This window comes from Erpetoichthys calabaricus, chromosome 1 (assembly GCF_900747795.2).
Source record: "Erpetoichthys calabaricus chromosome 1, fErpCal1.3, whole genome shotgun sequence".
Lineage (NCBI taxonomy): Eukaryota > Metazoa > Chordata > Cladistia > Polypteriformes > Polypteridae > Erpetoichthys > Erpetoichthys calabaricus.
In genome coordinates, this window is record NC_041394.2 from 67694877 (window position 1) to 67716582 (window position 21706).

At 36.9% G+C, this 21706-nt stretch overlaps 1 protein-coding gene across 4 annotated transcripts in view; it reads left to right on the forward strand.

Annotated features, from left to right (window-relative positions):
* The window catches only part of LOC114651415 (macrophage mannose receptor 1-like), a 425221-nt gene that overhangs the window by 300308 nt on the left and 103207 nt on the right, over positions 1 to 21706 (forward strand). The window contains exon 9 of one of the 4 annotated variants that reach the window (XR_007936117.1): positions 20620 to 20891. The exons of 2 other annotated variants lie outside the window; for them this stretch is intronic. Coding sequence is in view for 1 of the 2 variants with exons in the window: in XM_051933004.1 (XP_051788964.1) it covers positions 19812 to 19852 (41 nt within the window). In the remaining variant the exon portion in view is untranslated. Of the gene's footprint in view, positions 1 to 19811; positions 19965 to 20619; positions 20892 to 21706 lie in introns of those variants that run through there. One more of the 4 variants, XM_051933004.1, reaches the window with a different exon arrangement.

A 21706-nucleotide genomic window follows, 5' to 3' on the forward strand; every position in this document is an offset into this window, starting at 1 on the left:
CCGGGAGTTTTCCTGTGCTGTGATCCAGTCAGATGGTTATTGGAATGATACAGCTTGCAGTGAAAAGAATCCTTTTATCTGCTATAATGGTAAGTCAAAATTTATATTTGGGAAAATCTAATACGATTATATTTTTTACAGTAGTTTATTTATTTTGTAGTTAGTGCAAAACACAGGAGCAAATTGGGGTGGTTTGGTTATCAAGTCAAGATGATCTAAGATTTGAGTGCATTTACTGGGAAGAGATTCTGAGGCAAACCGAGAACAGGGTGCATGGATTATATGCCTTAATAGTGCAGGGTGCACCTGATAGGAGCTATAATTTGTGAAATCTGGTCAGAACAACTAAATCTTTTACTTTCAATTGGGGAAAAACTATGTTATTTACACAACCCCTCTCAGTCAAACCTGTCAATCATTAACTATTACATTGATTTCATGAATAAGAATGTTCATTTTTAATAACTGAAAGTTTGATTTGACAGAAACAAGTGAAAGTAATCACACATACTTCTGGATACGTGAGGCTATGACCTGGAGAAAAGCTCAAAACTACTGTCGTGAGAATTATACAGACCTAGTCATTTTAAGAAAAGCAAGTGAAAATGAGGACATCATAAAGAAAGCACAAAACACTCCCTTTTGGATTGGCCTATTCAACAACCACTGGAAGTGGTCGGATAGTGCAAATGTATTATTTAAAAACTTTAAAGAACACCCACTTAACAACAATTCTACTAATGGAAAATGTGTGGAGATGTGGTCTGATGGAACATGGAATGATGCTGATTGCAATTTACAGAAACCATTTATCTGCTCAGAAAGTGAGTTTATTTTTTTCATCAATGGGAATGTTCTTCAAGTAGTTTCAATTTTCTTGTATGTTATTCAATAGTAAGTCACTACCGTATTCAGGTCCTCCTGTTTCTGGTTTAATCTCTGTCTGAAAATGTATTCATATACTGTAAGGATAATTAATAAAAATAATCATATTATGGTATTATACAGCAAGCTAGTCTTTTGTTGTGTTGTGAACAAATTTTAACATCACAGAGAATGAAGGACTATTTCTGCAGCTATAGGATTAATGCAGGCACTAACTGACTTGAATTGCAACAAAGAAATTAAGGCTGTGAACCCTGGTCTATTTCATGCCAAATTATAATTTATAAACATCTTTCGATGGATTTAAATGTATTTTTATTATTCAAATGCAATTATCATATCTGAAAATCAATTTAAAATATTTTCACAAGTACCTTCAACATTGTTTAAGGTATTATGAAGTAACATGAAGTTTCCTCTATGTGATAATTCATTTTTATTCTAATGTCTTTGGAAGGTTTTTAAATGATTTACATATATCTTTAAATTGTCCCTGAACATTTAGAGATATCCTGAAATGATTTCAAGAGAATTTGAGTGGGGAGCTATAATTTCTTTGCATCACTTATTTTTAATAGATTCAGGAGGTGTCCATTTGTTACTTATTTAAACTACTATTAAAGTTATATGAGAGTGTTTTGGTCCTCAGCAAACAGTTTTGTTGTGTTATGTGTGGCACTATGGGTGCTAAATGTTTTAAATTACACAGGAAAAAACACTTTATATGAGCATCCTACATATGCAAGTCTCAAGGAAACTTCAAGTTCTGATTTTCAAGATTCAAGTCAAGTTTTAAGTTAAAATGATTACATTCAGCAAGTCTAGTAGAGTTACAGGGTTTAATTAAGCAGGTCAACTTGAGTCACTGGATCCAATCAAGCAAGAGCCAGACAGTTTGTTTATAGCCCAACAGATTAGACTGTTTAGACCATTACAGATATCCAAGCAGTACTCTACTGTAACTTTCAGGTTTTTTTTTTTTTTGCTTTTTATTGTAGAATTCAAACAGTCATGATTCAAAACTAACTTCACTTGAGATTTGTTCTTCAATTAAAGAAGTGGTAAACCTCATTTGGGTCTGGGATCTGCCCAACCTACGTTGTCTGTCGGACACTCATCTCTACAATGGCCCTTAAGTGCAGTGCACGAAAACAAATTAAATCATGCAAAAATAAGTGAGACAAAATAAACACAAAAGTGAAACACGCACACACACACAAAAACAAATGATAAAACACACAAAATAACTGAATATGCAGAAGCAAATCAAAAAACACTAAAACAAATTAGAAGTGCAAATAAAAATTATAAAATACAAAAACAAATTGAATATGCAAAAAAAAAAAAAAAAACAGAAAGCAGAAAACAAATTGAAAGCATACATATGCAAAAATATAAAATCTTTGGCAAAACTTAAATAGATAATCCAGTTAATAAAAGATGATCTCATCTCCATTGTGGAAAGTGTTTGCTACACAGAAAAGTATAGAGACTAAGGCATAAAGATGCAATAATGAAAACTACCCGCACAAAGTAAAGCCACAGTCAAAACTTTGCTTCAAAAGTTAATCACTCTAACCTCTCTGATGTGTCCTAATTAGCACTAATGTTGGCAGATTGTTTTAGAGAAGTCCTTTCTTTCACTAAACTGCAAACGTGAGAGTTTTTATAGTTTTTAATTCTAAATCCTGGACACCAGTAATACTTTGCCACCATCTATCTACTATATAATAAAACAGTAAAGTCTGTGTGTCCAGTCCCTTAGAGAAATCTGATTTGTCAGTTTGACTTTAATGACGTGATTGAAAATGCAAGTGTGAGATGAACATTCTGAGAAAGTTGCCTTCAAAGATGGCAAGTACAAAAGAAGACATTTTGAGAAAGTCGCCTCAAAATGTCAGGGTATGAGAAGCAGGCTTTAATGAAATGCACTTAAGAAAGGGAGTGCTGGTGAAGAGAAATTAGTAAAGGCATAAGAGGCATGCTGAGAGAGTTGAATTCAAAGTCGGGAAGTAGAAAACCAGATAGTAGGAGAGAAAGGTGCCTCCAAATGGAAATGCTGGTGAAGAGATGTTCACACACTCATGAATACAGTGGAGAGGCACTGATGGTACACATAGGACAAGAGACAGCAAATATTTTTAAATTATTTGATTACCTGTCTAAATCTTCAAGAAAGTGGAAACACCAATGTCACAAGTTACAATGTTATGTAAATAGCAACCAGCATTGCTACTAACAACCATATGTCTACCACCATATAAAATAAATCAGAAAATAGGGACACCTATTTATTATATATTAGCTTCTCTCCCTTATTGACCAAAGGAGCAAATACATGGAACACCAGGCTCACTGGTTTGCATCTCTGTTAGCATGGCACGTTGACATTCTGCACTAACTCCCTCACACAAGGTTACCTGGCTCTGTGAATGTGGTTCACTTCAGTGTAACATTTACATGATATGATTTTTTTGAGTCAGTGCTGTGTGGCTACACCAGAATTTTCATGACAAAACTGCCATTGTTTCTAGCAACCTTATAGCTTTCCCAATACCCTTTTCAGCTCTTGTTCTCTTGTCCTCATACTTTGACTTTGCTGGATTATAGAAAAACCTGAAGTGTTTTCACCATATCTTTGCCCTTAATATTGTCATTGACATTTCTATATTTAGCACTGGCTTTCTTTACTGCAGGTTGAAATTCAACAACAACAACATTTATTTATATGGCACATTTTCATACAAGCAATGTAGCTCAAAGTGCTTTACAAGATGATCAAAAGAAAGTTATATGAAATGATAAAAAATAAGATTAGGCAATAATGTAGCGCTGCTGCCTTGCAGTAAGGAGACCTGGATTCGCATCCTGGGTCCTCCCTGTGTGGAGTTTGCATGTTCTCCCTGTGTCTGCATGGGTTTCCTCCCACAGTCCAAAGACATGCAGGTTAGGTGCATTGGCGATCCTAAATTGTCCCTAAAGTGTGTGCTTGGTGTGTGTGTGCCCTGCGGTGGGCTGGCGACCTGCCCAGGGTTTGTTCCTGCCTTGCGCCCTGTGTTGGCTGAGATTGGCTCCAGCAGACCCCCATGACCCTGTGTTAGGATGTAGGGGGTTGGACAATTACTGATTAAAGAATAAGTAACAAAGAAAAAGGTAATGTCAGATGACCAGGATGACAGAAAAAAAAAAATCCAGTTAGGATGGAGAAAAACACAAAATCTGTAGAGGTTACAAGGAGAAATCATGGCCCAGCCCCCTCTGTATGTAAGTGTTCTTAAATCAGTCCTCTTGGTTTTCAGGCTTCACATGATAGTATTTGATGATGCTAGTCTTGTGGACAGCTGGGACACCCGCCTTTAATACATCAATGCAAGAGGCTGCATGGTGCCACAAAATGTCATAACAGAAGAACCGGAAAAGACAGCAAAGAATAGTAGAGATTAGTACAGTTTGCACATCCATGATTAATATAATAATTCTATGCCCATATAGTCTATCAGTAATACAAGTAAAATGTAGTTATGAAAAAGACATATTAAAATAATGGGATTTTAGCAGTTTTTAAAAATGATCCATAGTACTTGTCTGGCGAATTTCTACTGGTAAAGTATTTCAGATTTTGGGAGACCCGGGTTCGCTTCCCGGGTCCTCCCTGCGTGGAGTTTGCATGTTCTCCCCGTGTCTGCGTGGGTTTCCTCCAGGTGTTCCGGTTTCCTCCCACAGTCCAAAGACATGCAGGTTAGGTGGATTAGCGATTCTAAAAATTGGCCCTAGTGTGTGCTTGGTGTTTGTGTGTGTCCTGCGGTGGGTTGGCACCCTGCCCGGGATTGGTTCCTGCCTTGTGCCCTGTGTTGGCTGGGATTGGCTCCAGCAAGACCCCCGTGACCCTGTGTTCGGATTCAGCGGGTTAGAAAATGGATGGATGGATAGATGGGGTACATATCAGCAAAAGGCCGCCTCTCCACTTCTTTTAAGTTTAGCCCCTGGAATTATAAGCAAAATTCCATTAAAAGATCTATGTTTACAACTTGGAGTGCAGGGTGTTAGGCATTCCAAAACATAGGATGAAGCAAGATTATTTAAGGCTTTGTATATCATTAGTAATATTTCAAAGTATATTCTGAATGACACAGGTAAAAAAGTAGAAACACTAAAACTGGTGAGATGTGCTCAAATTTCTTTTTCTAGTTAAGATTTTGACAGCTGCATTCTGCTCTAATTGTAACCAAATGATGTCTTTCTTACGTAGTCCTGATAGGAATCAAAACCGCAAACTACTTTTCAGCATCTTGTAACTGTTATAAGATGTCTAACTTTTGCTATATTCCTTAAGTAAAAAAATGCAGCCCTAGTAATCTGGTTAATTAAAATTAATTAATAAAATTTAGGTCAGATTCAATAATTAACCCTAATTGTTTACGTGCGTCTTGAATTAAAAAAAAAGGGGATCAACTATATTTGCAATACCCTCGCTATATTCATATTTGCCAATTACAAAGATTTCTGTTTTTTTCCTTATTTAGTTTAAGAATGTTACTATTCATCCGATTGGAAATACTGCTAAGACATTGGATCATAGAGCCAAGTGCATCAGGGTCATCAGGTGCTATTGATAAATAAAGCTGTGTGTCTTCTATATAGCTGTGGTGGCTCACTTTGTGCTTTGAAATAATCTGACCTAAGAGAAGCATATACTGTACATTGAAAAAAGCAGAGGACACAGAATAATTCCTTGTGATACACCATATATAATATCATGGGTCTCTGAATTACAATCACCACAACTCACAAAAATTTTAATTAGTACTGTTTTTAAGATGGGTCAGAATAGGCTTGAATGTAGCTTATCTTTCTGTAAAATTTAAATCAATTCATTTTCAAGCCCATGCTCACTGTATCAGTTGAAGGGTGCAGGTTCATTGATTTTACTTAAGGACTAATTCTCAGGAAAAGTCAAAATCCTTGAAAACTCAACTGTTAATCCAAAAACCTTAAGTGGTGAAGCTGTGTTCTTACCTGATTAAAGCATCTCCTATGAGTAATTAACAGTTTATTAGAAATGCAAATTTAATTTCCTTATATTACTCACTCCAGTTTCCTACAGTACAATTCAAAGGTCTCTGAGGCAATCATTTTGATCACCTAGTTTTGCCTTTCTTATGTTGAAATTGAGTCATTGCAGAAGACCTAACACAAGAAAGCAGGTTGGTAAAAGGGGCTCGCTTGGCCACGCTCATCAAGCAAACCAGGAAACCGGGTCACAGAGTGGCCAACACTCCTTCATAAATGGCAGATATACCAGTGTAAATAGCTAAAGGCATAAGGATAATACATGATATGATTATACTGATATGATTGTAAAAGTGCTGATTTGTGATGCTTTGTTTTGCTCAAATTCAAGACAGATATATTTTTACTACTCATTTCTTCTTCTCACCAAATTCATTACACATTTTTATATAGTTATGGTTATAACTGTTTATTAGTATATTTTGATTGAAAACTCTTGCTTCTTTTGCTTCTTTAAATGTTACAGGTCTAAAGGACAAGTTGAAAAGAAAACATGTACTTTTGTTTTGTAAGGTACATGGAGAAAGGTTTTATTTCACAAAGGAGTGATAACTATGTTAAGGTCGCCATCTTCTGGTCAAAACAGTAGGCTAATCAAATTACCAGGAAAGATAATTACTACCTTGAGAAACAATAATGGACACTGGAAGGCAGTAGTACTTGACACTGAATTTTTTTTTCTTTTTTAGTGAATATTTATGATTGTTACGCATGTAAAGAGAATAAAATATTTTTTTCTGAGCTGAAAGCTGTTTACCCAATACATTATATGTTAGTTACAGGAAATTTTAATTATCAACAGATGACTTAATGGACAGATATTTGTCTATATATGAAGCAGCTGACGTCAATGAAACTATTCAAATATTTAACAACTGTAACTCTTTCCTAGATATTTGGAGAGCTTTAAAACTTGATGGAACACAGTACTCCTGCTTTAAACTAAATGGTTTAAATTGATTATAGATAGAGAGCACTTAATTTGTCCCAGGTTGGTTAGGTAGGTAGTCCTGTTATTACTGTGATTTGTTAATTTGCTAATAAAGCTTCCATTACTAATACACCATGAACAGATCATTGTATGTTCTCTTTAAAACTTGAACCAAAAACAGAAAATAATAAAAGAAATAATAATAAAGTCTACTGAAAAATTAAATCTGACCTATTAAATAATGAAGAACTTCTTCTTTATCTTTTCCCACTTCCATATGGGGTTGATGTGCTTGATCAATCGGATCCACACAAATGAAAAATACTGTATTAAAATTAAATGATTAATCAGTGAAGTAAAATATTATTCAAATTATTCATATTACACAACATAAAACACATTGGCGAATTTTGCTGATCAAAATTATCCATTGATCATTTTGTCAAGTAAATATGAGGCTGGATTGTATTACACTCAGTTGAGAAATCAAAGAACAGCAACCTTGCATTTTTTTTTTTTTTTGGTCCTTCAAAGTGTTCATACAGTAAATTAAGAAGTTTTTCTGTGGCAAACTCCTCCCCTTCCTTTCTATGTCTCCAAATTGGGTCCAGACGGGCGTTTTCTCTTAAACTAATTCTGAAAGGCGTTCATGATATGCGAAGTTAACACCACCAATCTGAAGTCATTTTATGCTTTTGGTGTGTAGTTTTTGATATTGGAATAATATTTGCCTGTTTCCAGAATCTGGGCACCTGCTGTAAATCCAGAAACATCTCAAATAAAAAGTGGAATATTACAGAGAGATGCTCTGCACAGGATTGAAGCAGATATCCACTTTTTATCTCTGGATAGAGCTTTTTTATTAGTTTATTATTTTGTTTTAAATGCTTTCATCCTGATTGCCATGGCATCCTGATCAAATTACAAACTACTCAAACAGTCATCAATGTTACATACTGTACATAAGGTAAAGAGAGAAATGTGAAAAGGTATTTTTGGAATCTGGATTTCCCCCTTTTTTGCACCAACATGTTGGGTGATGGACTGACTCTCAAGGTGGGTTCCTTCTGACTCCATTTGTGCTGCGACAGACTCCCGATCCCTGAAAATGTGAATAGGATAATGCAGTACAAATACAGTATACTTTACAAAAATAGGTCAAGGTATTGACTTTATAATGTATTTGCATCTCAATAGATTTGGTTCAAAAAAAGATAAAGATCAGAGTCGACCTCCGAATTCAAAGTGGGGTGAATCCTGAGGATCCAAAAGTCACTGATGCCATCTTAAACCAGGTATGGAACTTTCTTTGTAATTGTGTACCAGTAATTCATTTTAAACTAACTATGTCCCTTTTTAGGTAATGGATTGATTCAAATAATTATTAATTATAAATACAGCTATAAATGTTACATATTTTAGCTAAAGATTCTGTTATTAATATTGAGAAAAACAGATACAACTTTTTATCATCAAGATTTAAAAAGCGAAAATTAAGATATATCCATCCATCCATTATCCAACCCGCTATATCCTAACTACAGGGTCACAGGGGTCTGCTGGAGCCAATCCACAGCCTACACAGGGCACAAGGCAGGAACCAATCCCAGGCAGGGTGCCAACCCACTTCAGGACACACACAAACACACCCACACACCAAGCACACACTAGGGCCAATTTAGAATCGTCAATCCACCTAACCTGCATGTCTTTGGACTGTGGGAGAAAACCGGAGCGCCTGGAGGAAACCCACACAGACACGGGGAGAACATGCAAACTCCACGCAGGGAGGACCCAGGAAGCGAACCCAGGTCTCCTAACTGTGCCACCGTGCTGCCAAAAATTAAGATATATTCTGACAAAATAATATTAGAATCAAAAATAGTCCATAAAGTTTTCAGGCTGTCAGCCTCATTTGCTGTAAAATGTGTCAGAAAGACAAATGAGAGATAACTTATTTTCTTTTCATTTTAGACCAGGTTTGTGACATTTAATTAATACAATAACTGATTTTTTTATATAATAGACAAGGATAATAACATTACAATTCATTCATTCCTTTTCAGATCAAGGACACTGTTTTGAAGCAAAGTATGAAAAATATTACTTGGCAAAAAAGAAATGGATTTATTTTTACTAAACAAAACAATTAGATCCTCCTTTATTCTGCATTTCATTATTATTCCAAGAAGACTACATTATTTTTTACTCTTTGGCTGCCTAAATATATATAAGAAGCTTTATTTTTTCTCACTAAATTGTGTGCCCCATTATCCTAGCCCATCATCATTTGTACACAGTCTAAAAATATAATTTAAGAGGATTCTGATCTTATAATCTTAATTTATTTGGCTCCCAAAGCTGTATTGAAACATCTGCTGAAAAATGACTCTAGTCTGACCTACTTTGCTGTTTCAGGTGTGGAGCTCCTTTTTTCAGCCCTTTCCCCTTCAGGTAGTGTCCAAAGAAATGGTCTACAAAGAAATAATATCAATTCTCAATGGTGGTTCCACAAACATCTTTGACATTCTTCTAGGTCTTCACTGCTCTGCTATATTTACTTCAGTTGAATTTATAGGGGACAACCTACTTTGGGAATTTAAAGTCTGATATCAAGACAACTTGGAGACTCTAATAAACCTTACGACTTGAGGGTTTCTTGGTTATGATGGGCTTGTTGATTATTTTGGACAAAATAAAAACATAAATATGAAAATAAACAAAAGCACTGTTAAATGTAGAAATAAATAATAACAAATACATGAAAACAAATAATTAAAAGTGAAACAAATATATATTTTTGTCCCATTTTGTGTTGTTTTTATTTATTGTCACATTTTACAGTACTTTTATTTATTTGCATATTTAGTTGTTTATTAAATTTTGTTCAGAATATTCTGTGCCATTTCCAATGCTTCATGGGTTTTTTTTTATTTGTTTGGGGATTTTTTTGTTCTGGCTGTGTGTTGAGTTTCATAAACCTTTCCCATGTTGTAATTGGCACTGATAATCAAATTCTTTCAGCAGCAGGTTGCATTGCATTCTTTCTGGTGTTTTGCTTGTTGTTTTTGTAAGGAAAGAATAAATCAAACCTCTCTTGTTTGAAGGAATCAAAAGAATAAAAAATTGCTATTGTCTGCTGATTTTTGTAATCTTTCAGTATGTGTCTATTTTTAATTTTTGATAAAAGCATCTGTTTTGGGACCAATTATGTGTTTGATGCTGACTATGTTCATGATTCTGTTTCAGATCATTAGGTTAATCTTGGGCTTCTGGTTCACAAGTACTAGTTACTGAACTTTTTTTTCTTTCAAAATAATAATATCTCTCAATATCAGTGATGAGCTAACCCCACAGAGTTTGCTTCACCCTGAGATTGGCAAAAATCACAGAAATTTTCATGAACTTCACTTAATTCTGTCAAATGCATTGAAGTAAAATGGAGAAGGCAGAGCTGAACTACTGGTAGTTTTGAGTGGAATATAATGGTGCAGTGGTCTTTTACATATCCCAAAGGGCTAGTAAATTGTCTACATTGTATTCCGGATGGATTATTGCTGGCAAAAACTAGCAATAAATAAAAAATATATATATACAGTTAGGGCCCCATTGAATTGGCCATCATGTTTACACTTATACTTTTGCTGCAGACTTGAAAAAGCTGCCTTTTTTGTGAACTTACATTTATTAACAAATTCATATTTGCTCCTACTGAATAACACAAAATTAAGAAGCCATTTCAAAAACAATGTTTGCATTTTAATTAAATGAAAAACAAAAATATTATTTGTTCTAAATAAAATCAATGTTTTTACTAGTTGCTGAATTTCTTAATCATAACATAAAATGAACTGGCATTTTTAGAGATAAATAATAACTAGTACTTACAAAAGTTCAGCATTTGTGATTACTGGTATTTTCACTACTCATTTGGCTTAAGCGTTATTCATTAGTTTTTTATTAAAATGATTCTAAATTAAAAAAAAAAATCAAAACTCATTTTTAAAGGCCAGAAAAAGTCACTGCAGACTGTTTTTCTTAACAATTACAGAAGCGACTTCGCTATCCTCTTGACTCAATACTAGAGCGTTTCCATCAGAATGTGTTACATTTAACAAGACTAGAAATGCAAACACATGTTATCTCAATGAACAACAATCAAGTTAGTGGAAAAGACAAAAACATCATGTAGAGCTGTGACACTGTTGTAGAAAAGTGGCCAGCCTTGAAACATGTGCAGCTTTAAACAGTGAACAGTGGCAGTGAAGAGTGAAGTGGCAACAATGGCACATGAACTTCATGAGATTGTCACATCTTTGGTATTATTCTAAAACACAAAATTTCTTGTGGCATGTCATATCCTTTTCACGTTTTCCATTTTGGGTACCTTTCCCATTAATACAGGTTAGTACATGTGATGTGCTGTGCAATGCAGAGAAACACAAGTGGTTACGACATGCATTGTAATGCATGGATATGATCTATATACAGTATGAAACTAACATTAAAGGGAGTCTTTGAGAAAAATGATAGTCATTGTGCACTGTATGTAACATATTGTAGAGACTTCTTTGTGGGTAAAGGAAATGACACGTAAATCAGAATGTGGGTAACCAAGAAAAGAACACTTTATTACATTGGAAGGTTCAAAATAGGAGAGAAGGAAGGATGTTGCAGGAAAGAAATAACGTATGGAACTGTGTACAGTCTCATTCATTGTTCTAGTTCTGGGGGGACGCATTAACTAAACTTTGCTTCTGTTGTCAGTTCCCCTTAACAAGACCGTTTCTCACACAGAGTCTCTTTCTCTGCAATTCTTCAACAATGCCAATCCCAACTTTTTTTATCAAATCTGGTTTACTCCCCTGCTTCTGTCTCTTTCAACACCCTAAAAAAGTAACACCTGTGCCAAAGGCTTATTTCTTTGTTGCTCCCCACTGACCACTGACCTCCTTCCAGTCCACAGCTCACTTCTCCTCCACACAGAATGGCTCCTCTGTTTTCCTGTTCAGCAGGCCACTTCCTCTTACTTGTCCATCCATCCCATTGGTATCTACCATTGTTGCACCCCCACCACCCACCCATCCACCCTGCCTGCAAATTCCCATTTTCATGGCTGGCAAGCTCCAAGCAGTCAGCTACCATAGTCTCTCTCATGTTCCCATGAGGCCTGTATTAATCATCAGGGCTGGGTATGGGGATTGGATATTGATGAATAAGACAGCTTTGACAGTGCTGCAGTAGCTTGATTTGTAGTTGTTTGAGTATTTTGCTGCTATTTTATTCTTATTTTCAGTCACCTTCAGTCACCAAATTTACTGTGGGCTGCAGCAGCCCCCGAACCCAGTTGAGAACCATCGGTTTACAGGATAAGATCTGTATTTTTAGTGTCATGGTTATTTTTTTCACAATCAAGGTATACATCAATTTGCCATGAAAATTTGTGCTCTAAAATGAAGGTTTTTTATATAGATTTTAAAAATACTGGTCCAAACATTAAAACAAAGCCTTTAAAACTTACAGAAGCCTTTCCTAGCCATAAGAAAACAGAACTGTGGGTCAGAAGGTAAGGTTTTGGCAAGGACTCGTCTGTGGAGAGGAAGAGACGACATAGTGGTGGAGAAAAGCAAGTAGTGGTGGGAAATACAGACTCAAAGAAGTAGAAAAGTGGACCAGCCACCTAGAAAAATAGAATATAAACCCAGTGTAATAAGGCTCGGGAATGCTGTTTGGTTTATTTTTTTGTGTTCCCTCTAGTATTATACTTACTAAGGTTTGTACTTTAGTAATTGACAAGTTTCCTTGTATTAAACCTGTCACGGATGAGCGGGGACACTGCCCAGCCGGGACGCCTGGACAGTCCCCGAGTTGGACGATACTTCTCCTCGGCCACGAGAGGGCAGCCGCCCGGGCCTAATTGGGGGCCACAGGAATGGAGCCGAGACACTCACCACTGTGAGAAGACGTGGCCACCGCCAAGGGGCGCCCGGACAGTTAGGGAGTCCTGGATGGCAGCACTTCCGCCACACCAGGAAGTGCTGCCGGAAGTAATCCCAAGGGCACCCGGTGTACTTCCACGTGCTCTCCTGACACTTCCGCCACACCAGGAAGGGATGTCATGGGGAGCACCTGGGGCTCATTCGGGTCGTAATAAAAGGGGCCGCCTCCCTCCACTAAGAGAGCCAGAGTTGGGAGGAAGAAGACGAAGCTTGTGAGGAGGGCGAGAGGAGGTCGAAGGTGAAAGAGAAAGAGAAAGAGAAGAAGAAGAGGAAGAAGAAGAAGAGAGAAAGAGAGAGAAGGTTGAAGGTGAGAAGAGAAGGAAAGAGAAAGAGAAGAAGAAAGGGTTGGTGAAGGAAGGCATTGTGGTGCTGTAGGAAAATAAAGAAGTGTGTTTTGGACATTCTGGTGTCTGTCTGTCTGTGTCTGGGGGTATGCTTTCCACAAACCTTTTTTAAATACTTTGGCCTTGACATGCAATTCACATTTAGGCTGAGATATATATGTAAATTGCACACCACTGATTAACCATATAATATAATCTTTTTAGCCTATACAGTGGCTTCAGGGTTTCTAGTAATATTAATAGTAGTAAACATAATAATATTGTTACATGTGAACAGTACAGACACATGCAAAAATATCATACACTTGGCTTATTTACTTCTCACCCTTATTGTTTGGATGTTGGCTTTCTCCAGAGATTCTTTATATGTCCTGTCTATTTATTGTAATTGTACAATTTTCAGGTTCAAATGTTATGCAGATGATACTAAAGAGGTTCATTCTTCCCATATACCGAGTGATTCACTTGTTTAGTGTTTAGCAGTTTATGTGGTGTTATTTACATCAATCTTTTCTTATATAGTGCTTTTACCATTACAATAATATGGAGTAGAGCAACAAAGTAAAACACTGTAAGGCATAACATTTAAATGTATCATAAATTATAAAACTGTCAAAAAATTACAATAGAATAAGAAACAAATTCAGAGTATAACCCAAGCAACAGCAAAGTAGAGTCACCTTGACTGAATGTCACAAAGTTATTAAGAAAAGACCTTTTGCATGAATATTTTAAGCCAATAAATGCTAAAATCAATATACTAGTTGAAGAGACAGAAACAACACTAATTGCACACAGCATTGCTGTCAGCTGCAGGGCAGTGATTGTTCATACCTCACGCAAGATGCTTGCTGCACAATGCGTGACCGATGAAATAATTTATTGCAGCAGTACTGTCTCTTTTAAACGTACTAACCCCCAATTCCTGTCCTTACTTTTCTTTCTCCAAATACCCAATCGCCACACAATCAGCTCTGTAATAGACGTTAAGCCATCTGTAAGCTTAGAATGCAGATTCTTCTAAACTTTTAAGGAACATTGAAATATCTTCGTAGAACATGTTTAATTATTCTATCCATCTATCCTTCCAGTGTCGCGCCAGCCACAGCAAGAATACAGCGCGAGGCAGGAACAATCCTCGCTAGCGCTGCGGCACCGTGTCCTCACATGTTTAATTATTAACAATATAGATTATTTAAATGAAGTTAAAGTTTTATCTGTATAATATACAGTAATAAACATATTTTGCTGCATTTCATCTTAAAAATGATATTGTCATCATATGTAAATACGTGCTTTATAAAGTGGCTCAGGTTGTGCAATATTATAACTGTATCACAAGTTTACAGTGAGATAACTGTACTTATAAGTACAAAGCGTTCTACAAGGAGCACTTGATGGACTGATTGAATGCATTTATAGTTTTTAGGATGAATCTGTTTCTGAACTGCGAGGAAAGGCTGTGAAGCGTTTGCCGTATGAGAGCAGTTCAATAGACAGCATGAAAGGCAGTGTGTGCTTGATGCTGTATACCGATAATTCTCTTTCCAATCAGCTGCTGTACAGCTGTGATTCCCCACGCAGATACAGTGATATAAATACTCGGAGTGGTGCAGTGAGAGTAATATGGAAAAAGATGATCCGCTGTGGCAACCCCTAACGGGAGCAGCTGAAAGAAGAAGAAGAAGATGCAATGAAAGAAACAATGCTAAAGCAGCTATGGTATTTGGAATAGTTTGATCATTCTGTGGACCACTATATTGTTACAGGTGAATTACAATCAGATGCATTAAACTAATAAACAATACGCAGTTAATTGCAGTGTATTTATAAAGCCCCATCAGGGATGTGGATCTAAAAAAGAAAGGGAAACCACACTGGAACAGTAGCACTGCTTTGACGCTGGGTGCCTCCAGTTTTCAAAACCGAGCAGAGAACTTCCGTACACCAGGGTTTTAGCTAGCATGAAAATGTGTGTGGCTTTATGCCAAGTTTAGGTTTTATACATCACGATTTGAGCGTGGAAACGGGAGTACGCAACATTTTTGTGCATATGCACTGTTTATACATGAAGCCCCAGAATACAAGTTCATTCCCTATCATATACAGTGGTATAGTATTATCAAATCACCTGCCTGAGCTTCAACAACATAAATATTTTAGCAAATGTTTTGCAACTTTATTCTACATGTAGGTCTCCATGTAAAAACTGGTAACGTCTTTAAATATTTAATAGAAAAGTATCAGAGAAAAATCATTCATGTTTTCAGTATATATTTATGACTAATGCAACAAGTCAAGACCTTTCAGTCAATAAATAAATAAATAAATGCATTACTAAGTAGGGAACTGAAATGTGACTCCACTCCTTCTTGAACAATTTCTAAGGGATGAACATGAAAATCATATTATAATGGATTTTCATAAAACCTTGTACTATGTATCTTCATAAGAAGTTGTGAAGATCATTGTAGCTACAAATATACAGTATGATGTATGGTAAAGGACAAAAAACTACTCGCACTGCATATATACATGTATTTTATACAAATGATTATGATGATTTAACTTTATTGTCATTGTACAGGTACAACGAAATGTTATTGCATATCCGTTGGGGTCAGAGCACAGGATCAGCTATTGTACAGCACCTTTGGAGCAATTGCAAGTTAAGGGCCTTGCTCAAAGGCCCAACAGAGTAGAATCCCTTCTTGTAGAAATAGGATTCAAACCAGCAAACTTCCGGATAATAGAGTAGATCCTTAGCCTTAATATATATTAATGTCAAGAAACAAAAACTATATCACCATTACTTTTAATAAAAGAAAATGCAAAAAAAAAAATAATCAAAAATAATTCAAAGCAAGAAAAGAAATATAATTCTCTATAATTTCAAGATCCCCTAACAATGTTACCTAATATTACTGCAGTGGTTTGCAATCCAAATGTTGCCAGCCAGCTCAAGATGGGTTGCTAGCTACAGGGAGATTGACTCGAAAGAGGCCCTGAATAGTCTGTAATAACTCTCACTAGGACAAAGCAATCTGAACGAAACAACGTGCAATGTGTTCCTCAGTTTATGAAGCTTTGGACAAACTTGGAGTGATGAGGTAGGCACTGAATAGCTGTTGCGAAGTTTAACCTCTGTTTTCAACTTCTGGGAATCTCTTCACTCAGTCACTCAACTTCTCATCAGGATGGTGGTGTACAGTATTAAGCAGCACGTCTTTATGCTTCGAACCTATTGGGTCACCAATTTATTTAAGTGATGTCAGAATCAACTGGATTATCGTGAGTTAATGGAAGGTTACTTCCAGCAAGATAGAGTAACATGTTACACATCGGCAAGAAGCATGGCAGAAACTGAGTCCTTCTTAGGCAACAGGGTAATTTTAAAGGGACTTTGGCCACCACAGTCGCCAGATCTGACACCACCAGACTTCTTCCTTTGGGGTATGCTCAAAGGAAAAGTCTATCGGAACAAGCCTCACACTGTGGAAGATTTGAAGGAAAACATCCAACATGAAATTGCTGCTATTCCTCTCAGGACGCTGCATCAAAATGTGTCTGGCAAAAAACGAAAACCACTTCCAGCATTGCATTTAATGCAATCGATTACACATACATCAAGGTATATAGTGTATTTTTTGGTTTCATCATAACGGGAGTTACAACAATATTCGGGGCCTCTTTCGAGTGAATCTCCCTGTATTTTAAAAATAAAAAGCGTATTCAGTGACTGAGCACCTGCAATAAATGCAGGTTGCAGGACACCCACGATGAGTTGCTGATGTGTCACGCACTGCACTAAACCTTGGGTCTATGTACAGTTAGGCCTGAGCTGTGAGGAAGCAGTCCTAACCACTGTACTTGTGCCTCAAACAAAAAGTTTGGCTTGTTCCTTTGCTTGAAGTCGTGCAGCTTTTTTTTTGTTTCCCATGTATCTATGTAAATTGTGAAAGAGGTTAACTCTTTGTATATTACGCGTTGTAGGTTTTATAAATACTGAACAACAAAAACTCAAAAATGCAATAATTATTGAAATTTAATGTAAACTTCAGGTCACCATCCCATTGGTTAAGCTAATCACAAAAATCTAACAAATGTTCATTAGTACCCTTCCATACAAAGAAAACATCATCAATTAATCTCATGCAAAATTTGATAATAACAAATAACTTATGGTTACTAAAAATATATTCACCCTCAAAATCTGCTAAATACAAATTTGCAATCACAGGACTAAATACTGCCCATATTGCTATTTACTTTTTCTGACAATAAAGTGCGTTATCAGATATAAAAAATTGCAATAAAATCAGCTGAGTCCTTAATAATAGCTTTTTTATCGATAAATTAGAATCATTAGAATATGATAATCACTATTTTGGGTCACTATTTATACTGAATACTTATACATCAATATTCCCCAAAAAGAGGCAATAATTACTGTTAGAAATACTATATTACAATGGCCTGGTTTTGCAATACATTATATTGACTTTTTTGACTGAGCTTACTGAGTTAGTTAAGGAATGGATTTTTTTATGTTTATTAACAAATCCTATCTTGTTAAAACTCCTGGGTCTTTACTTATAAATTAAACTATCAGTATTAACCAGAAAGACTCGGGTACTTTTTAAATCAACTCTCATTGTCTTTCAAGCCAGGTCAGTTCTTGACTTGCCTTATAATGGTCGCCCGAGTACTTGAGAATAAATGGAAAAGAAAAGATGTCAAGCAACATTTTACAACAGTGTATTCCCATTTGTTTTAGAAGCCAGAAAGAGAAAAAAGATATATTTCCAATTACATGTTTCACCCTGTGTGCGATGAGCGTTTTGCACCACTTTGCACACCTGAATTAGGTACAATGGAAGATGAACCTTATGTGAGATCTAAAGGTTTCAATGAGAAACCTAACAAAATATTTATGTGTTTTCATTAGAATATAAAATGTGAGAACTGTTTATCTAGCTCAAGCATGCTTACGTTATATTTTGTGTCATATTTACTCTCATGGGGTGATGTTCTCAATAAGACATTGTGCATGGAAATACTCACTTATTAGCTATAAACAAGGTAAGAAAGGTACCTAGAAGCAACACCAGCTTTTTGAAGCAAGTAGTTCATGGCATTCAAGCTTCTATTCGGTTACAGATGGCTTCACATTTTGTGCATATGTTTATTTACCTCTTTCTCTAGAAAAAAGTTAAGCTTACAATGAAATGTTACTTGATTAACACCAGAAATACCAGAGCCAACGAAAAAAGTCATAAATCCAGCCCACCTTAAATCCCTTCGCACCTCTCCGTCAGCGTCTTTTGTCTTCTAAATGTGTTGATAAGCAGCAGGGAGCCTGCTATACCACACCCCAAACCCCACCGCCTCAGAGCAGGCAAGACGTTCTCCCAGTTCCTGCCTTGGTTGATAATCTGGGAGTGAGCTACCCAGAATTGTAAGGGGAAATAATTTGACATGTGTTTTGTGTCTACAACAGTCTACGTAAACACATTGTTAAAACAGAAACGTTTTTCATGTTTTAGGAATAAATAACAAAATGTAGACATGAACTGTATAATATGTGAAGGCTGATGGCATATCAAATAAACACTTTCACAAAAGGTGTAAGTACGCTATGCCAGCTTCCATGGTGCTTTCTATCCTCTGTATCTTGTTCTGTTACACCCATCACCTGGATGTCCTCTCTCACCGCATCCATAAACCTTCGCTTAGGCCTTCCTCTTTTTCTCTTGCCTGACCCTCTAATGTACTCATTTCTAATCCTGTCCATCCTCATCACACACAATGCAAATCTTAACATCTTTAACTCTGCCACCTCCAGCTGTGTCTCCTGCTTTCTGGTCAGTGCCATCGTCTCTAACCCATATAACATAGCTGGTCTCACTACCGTCCTGTAGACCTTCCCTTTCATTCTTGCTGATACCCGTCTGTCACAAATCACTCCTGACACTCTTTTCCACCCATTCCACCCTGCCTGCACTCTCTTTTTCACCTCTCTTCCACAATCCCCATTACTCTGTACTGTTGATCCCAAGTATTTAAACTTATCCACCTTCGCCAACTCTACTCCCAGCATCCTCACCATTCCACTGACCTCCCTCTCATTCACACACATGTATTCTGTCTTGTTCCTACTGACCTTCATTCCTCTCCTCTCAAGAGCATATCTCCAAATCTCCAGGGTCTCCTCAATCTGCTCCCTACTATCGCTACGGACCACAATGTCATCAGCAAACATCATAGTCCACGGAGACTCCTGTCTAATCTTGTCTGTTAAATTAGCTACAGTATGTGGTTATGAATTAAGAATGTGGCTGGAATGAAAACCTGAAACCATTGTGGCCCTCCAAGAGATTTACACCCCTTTTGTAGAGTATGTCCAAGGACAATAAATAAACTGGTTTCATAAGATCACAATATTTTCATTACTCACACAAAAGGAATTGTAGAATGAACTAGTAATATCAGTATTAATTAGATTTTTTTTTGTTTCTTTTTGTGCTTTCCTGGTCTTTTTTATGTATGATTCTTCTGTGCTTTCTTTGACTTTTCTTGCAGTTGTCATGAATGTAACATTTATAAATACAAGTTCAACTTAGGAAGATGCTGTGGATTACTGCAGAGAATGGAATTCTGGTCTCACTAGCATCTCATCTCAGTTGGAGCAGGATGCAATAGCTGCACTGGTGAACACCACCGGTTCATCTAGTGTGTCGCCGGGGCCGGGGCTGAGGCAGAGCCCCCTCTTTGGATTCTGGTTGTGGATTGATGAAAAACCTTTGAGTTGTAAGAAGTGGGTCCATGGACCTCCCTTACAGCTCCCTGCCTCCATCCCTTGTGCTGTTATGTCTCGAGAGAACAATTTCAGTTAGACTAATGTTCCTTGTTTAGACAAATACAGGTTCAATAACAAATTCAGGTATCAATAAAATTAACCCTAACCCTAAGTTCAATGTTTTCAATTCTTTTCTTATATACAGTACTTCTGTATACAGTATTTGAAGTGAGACAACACCTCTTCCTATATCAAATTAGCATAACAGCACCTTTCTATAGCATACCGATGAGTACTGGAAGCTCTTCAATCGAATGTTAATATATCCATGTGTTTAGAGCTTACCTAGGGCACACACCCCCCACCTGCCCACTTTGATTGACTTTCATTGTATAACAACAATCTACGTTTCACCATACTTACACCTTTTCCACCCACACTCAAATCTTTGATTGAATCTCTGTAAATTACCCTAAAAAGAGCACCACCATTTCAGGTACTGTTTATATCAATGTTTTGCTCTTTGGAGTGTTATCATGCTTTACTTCTATCATTGCTGAACCCTGTTTCAGGCTGTTATCTCTGGAACAGGTACATTAGTGAGTGTGACTGAAAATGTGGCCTGCATTAGACTGGCATTCAAAACAGTGATGGCATCCGTTTCCTACATTTCTCTTGAGTTTGGCACTGGCTGAAAGATGCTTGCTTCAGGTAATGAATAATTGTATATTATAGTTTACAAAGGACATATAAGTGATAGAGAAAAATGAGGCAAAATATTATATTCAATGAATGCATTCTAATGTATAATTTATATATTCTTTTTCTAAATGTAACTGATTATCTTTAATAAACTGTTCCTTCATTCATCACACTGTCTTGCCTTTGGGAAATTAATGCAATGATATGTTTCCTTGAGTTTATACTTTATATCTTCAATTTATTAATTACTAGCCACTGCACCCAGCGTTACTACAGTAAGTAATTTTAATCTCTTTTCCTTTTGCCTGCTAGTCTATGTTCAGTCTGTTCTGCTGTTTCTCTTGCTCTGAGCCACTAGGTAGCACTATCCTGAAAACTAATTGTAGTAAAATGGAAAGAACCCTCCCAAAGGTACTCCCTGGGTTAAAATGTTGGATTCCAGAGTAAACTATGGTCTCTTCCTGAAAAAGTGACATAGGTATACAACATTTTGTTGAAATCAGACCAAAGGTGTGGAATTATTGAAAGAACAAACAGACACACATTGAGTTTTACATATCAGATATTACAAGGGGGCTCTGCCCCCTGCTTGCTTCGCTCGCCTACCCCCGGCGTTTTGTACCCGTGCCTGCTGGGCAGCCGTAGTTTCAGACACGCGTTGTAGGACCTTGCGTTGTTTTGAACCCGTGCTTGCCCTGCTTCTGCGGTTTGAGACGCGCGTTGTAGGCGTATATCCGTCAGTCCAGCTCGTTCGGTTTGAACCCTTGCCTGCTTTGCCTCTGCAGTTTCAGATGGTGGGTCGCGTTCGGCGTTTTGTACGATCCCAAGCAGCACATTATTCCTAACTTCACTCCGCAGTAGTGCCACGCACAATATGGTGGTGACACCTGCGCCTTCACTACGCAGTAGTGCCACTCACAATATGGCGGCAACGCCTGCACCTTCCGTATTATGTCGGGTTTTACCATGCTGTGTA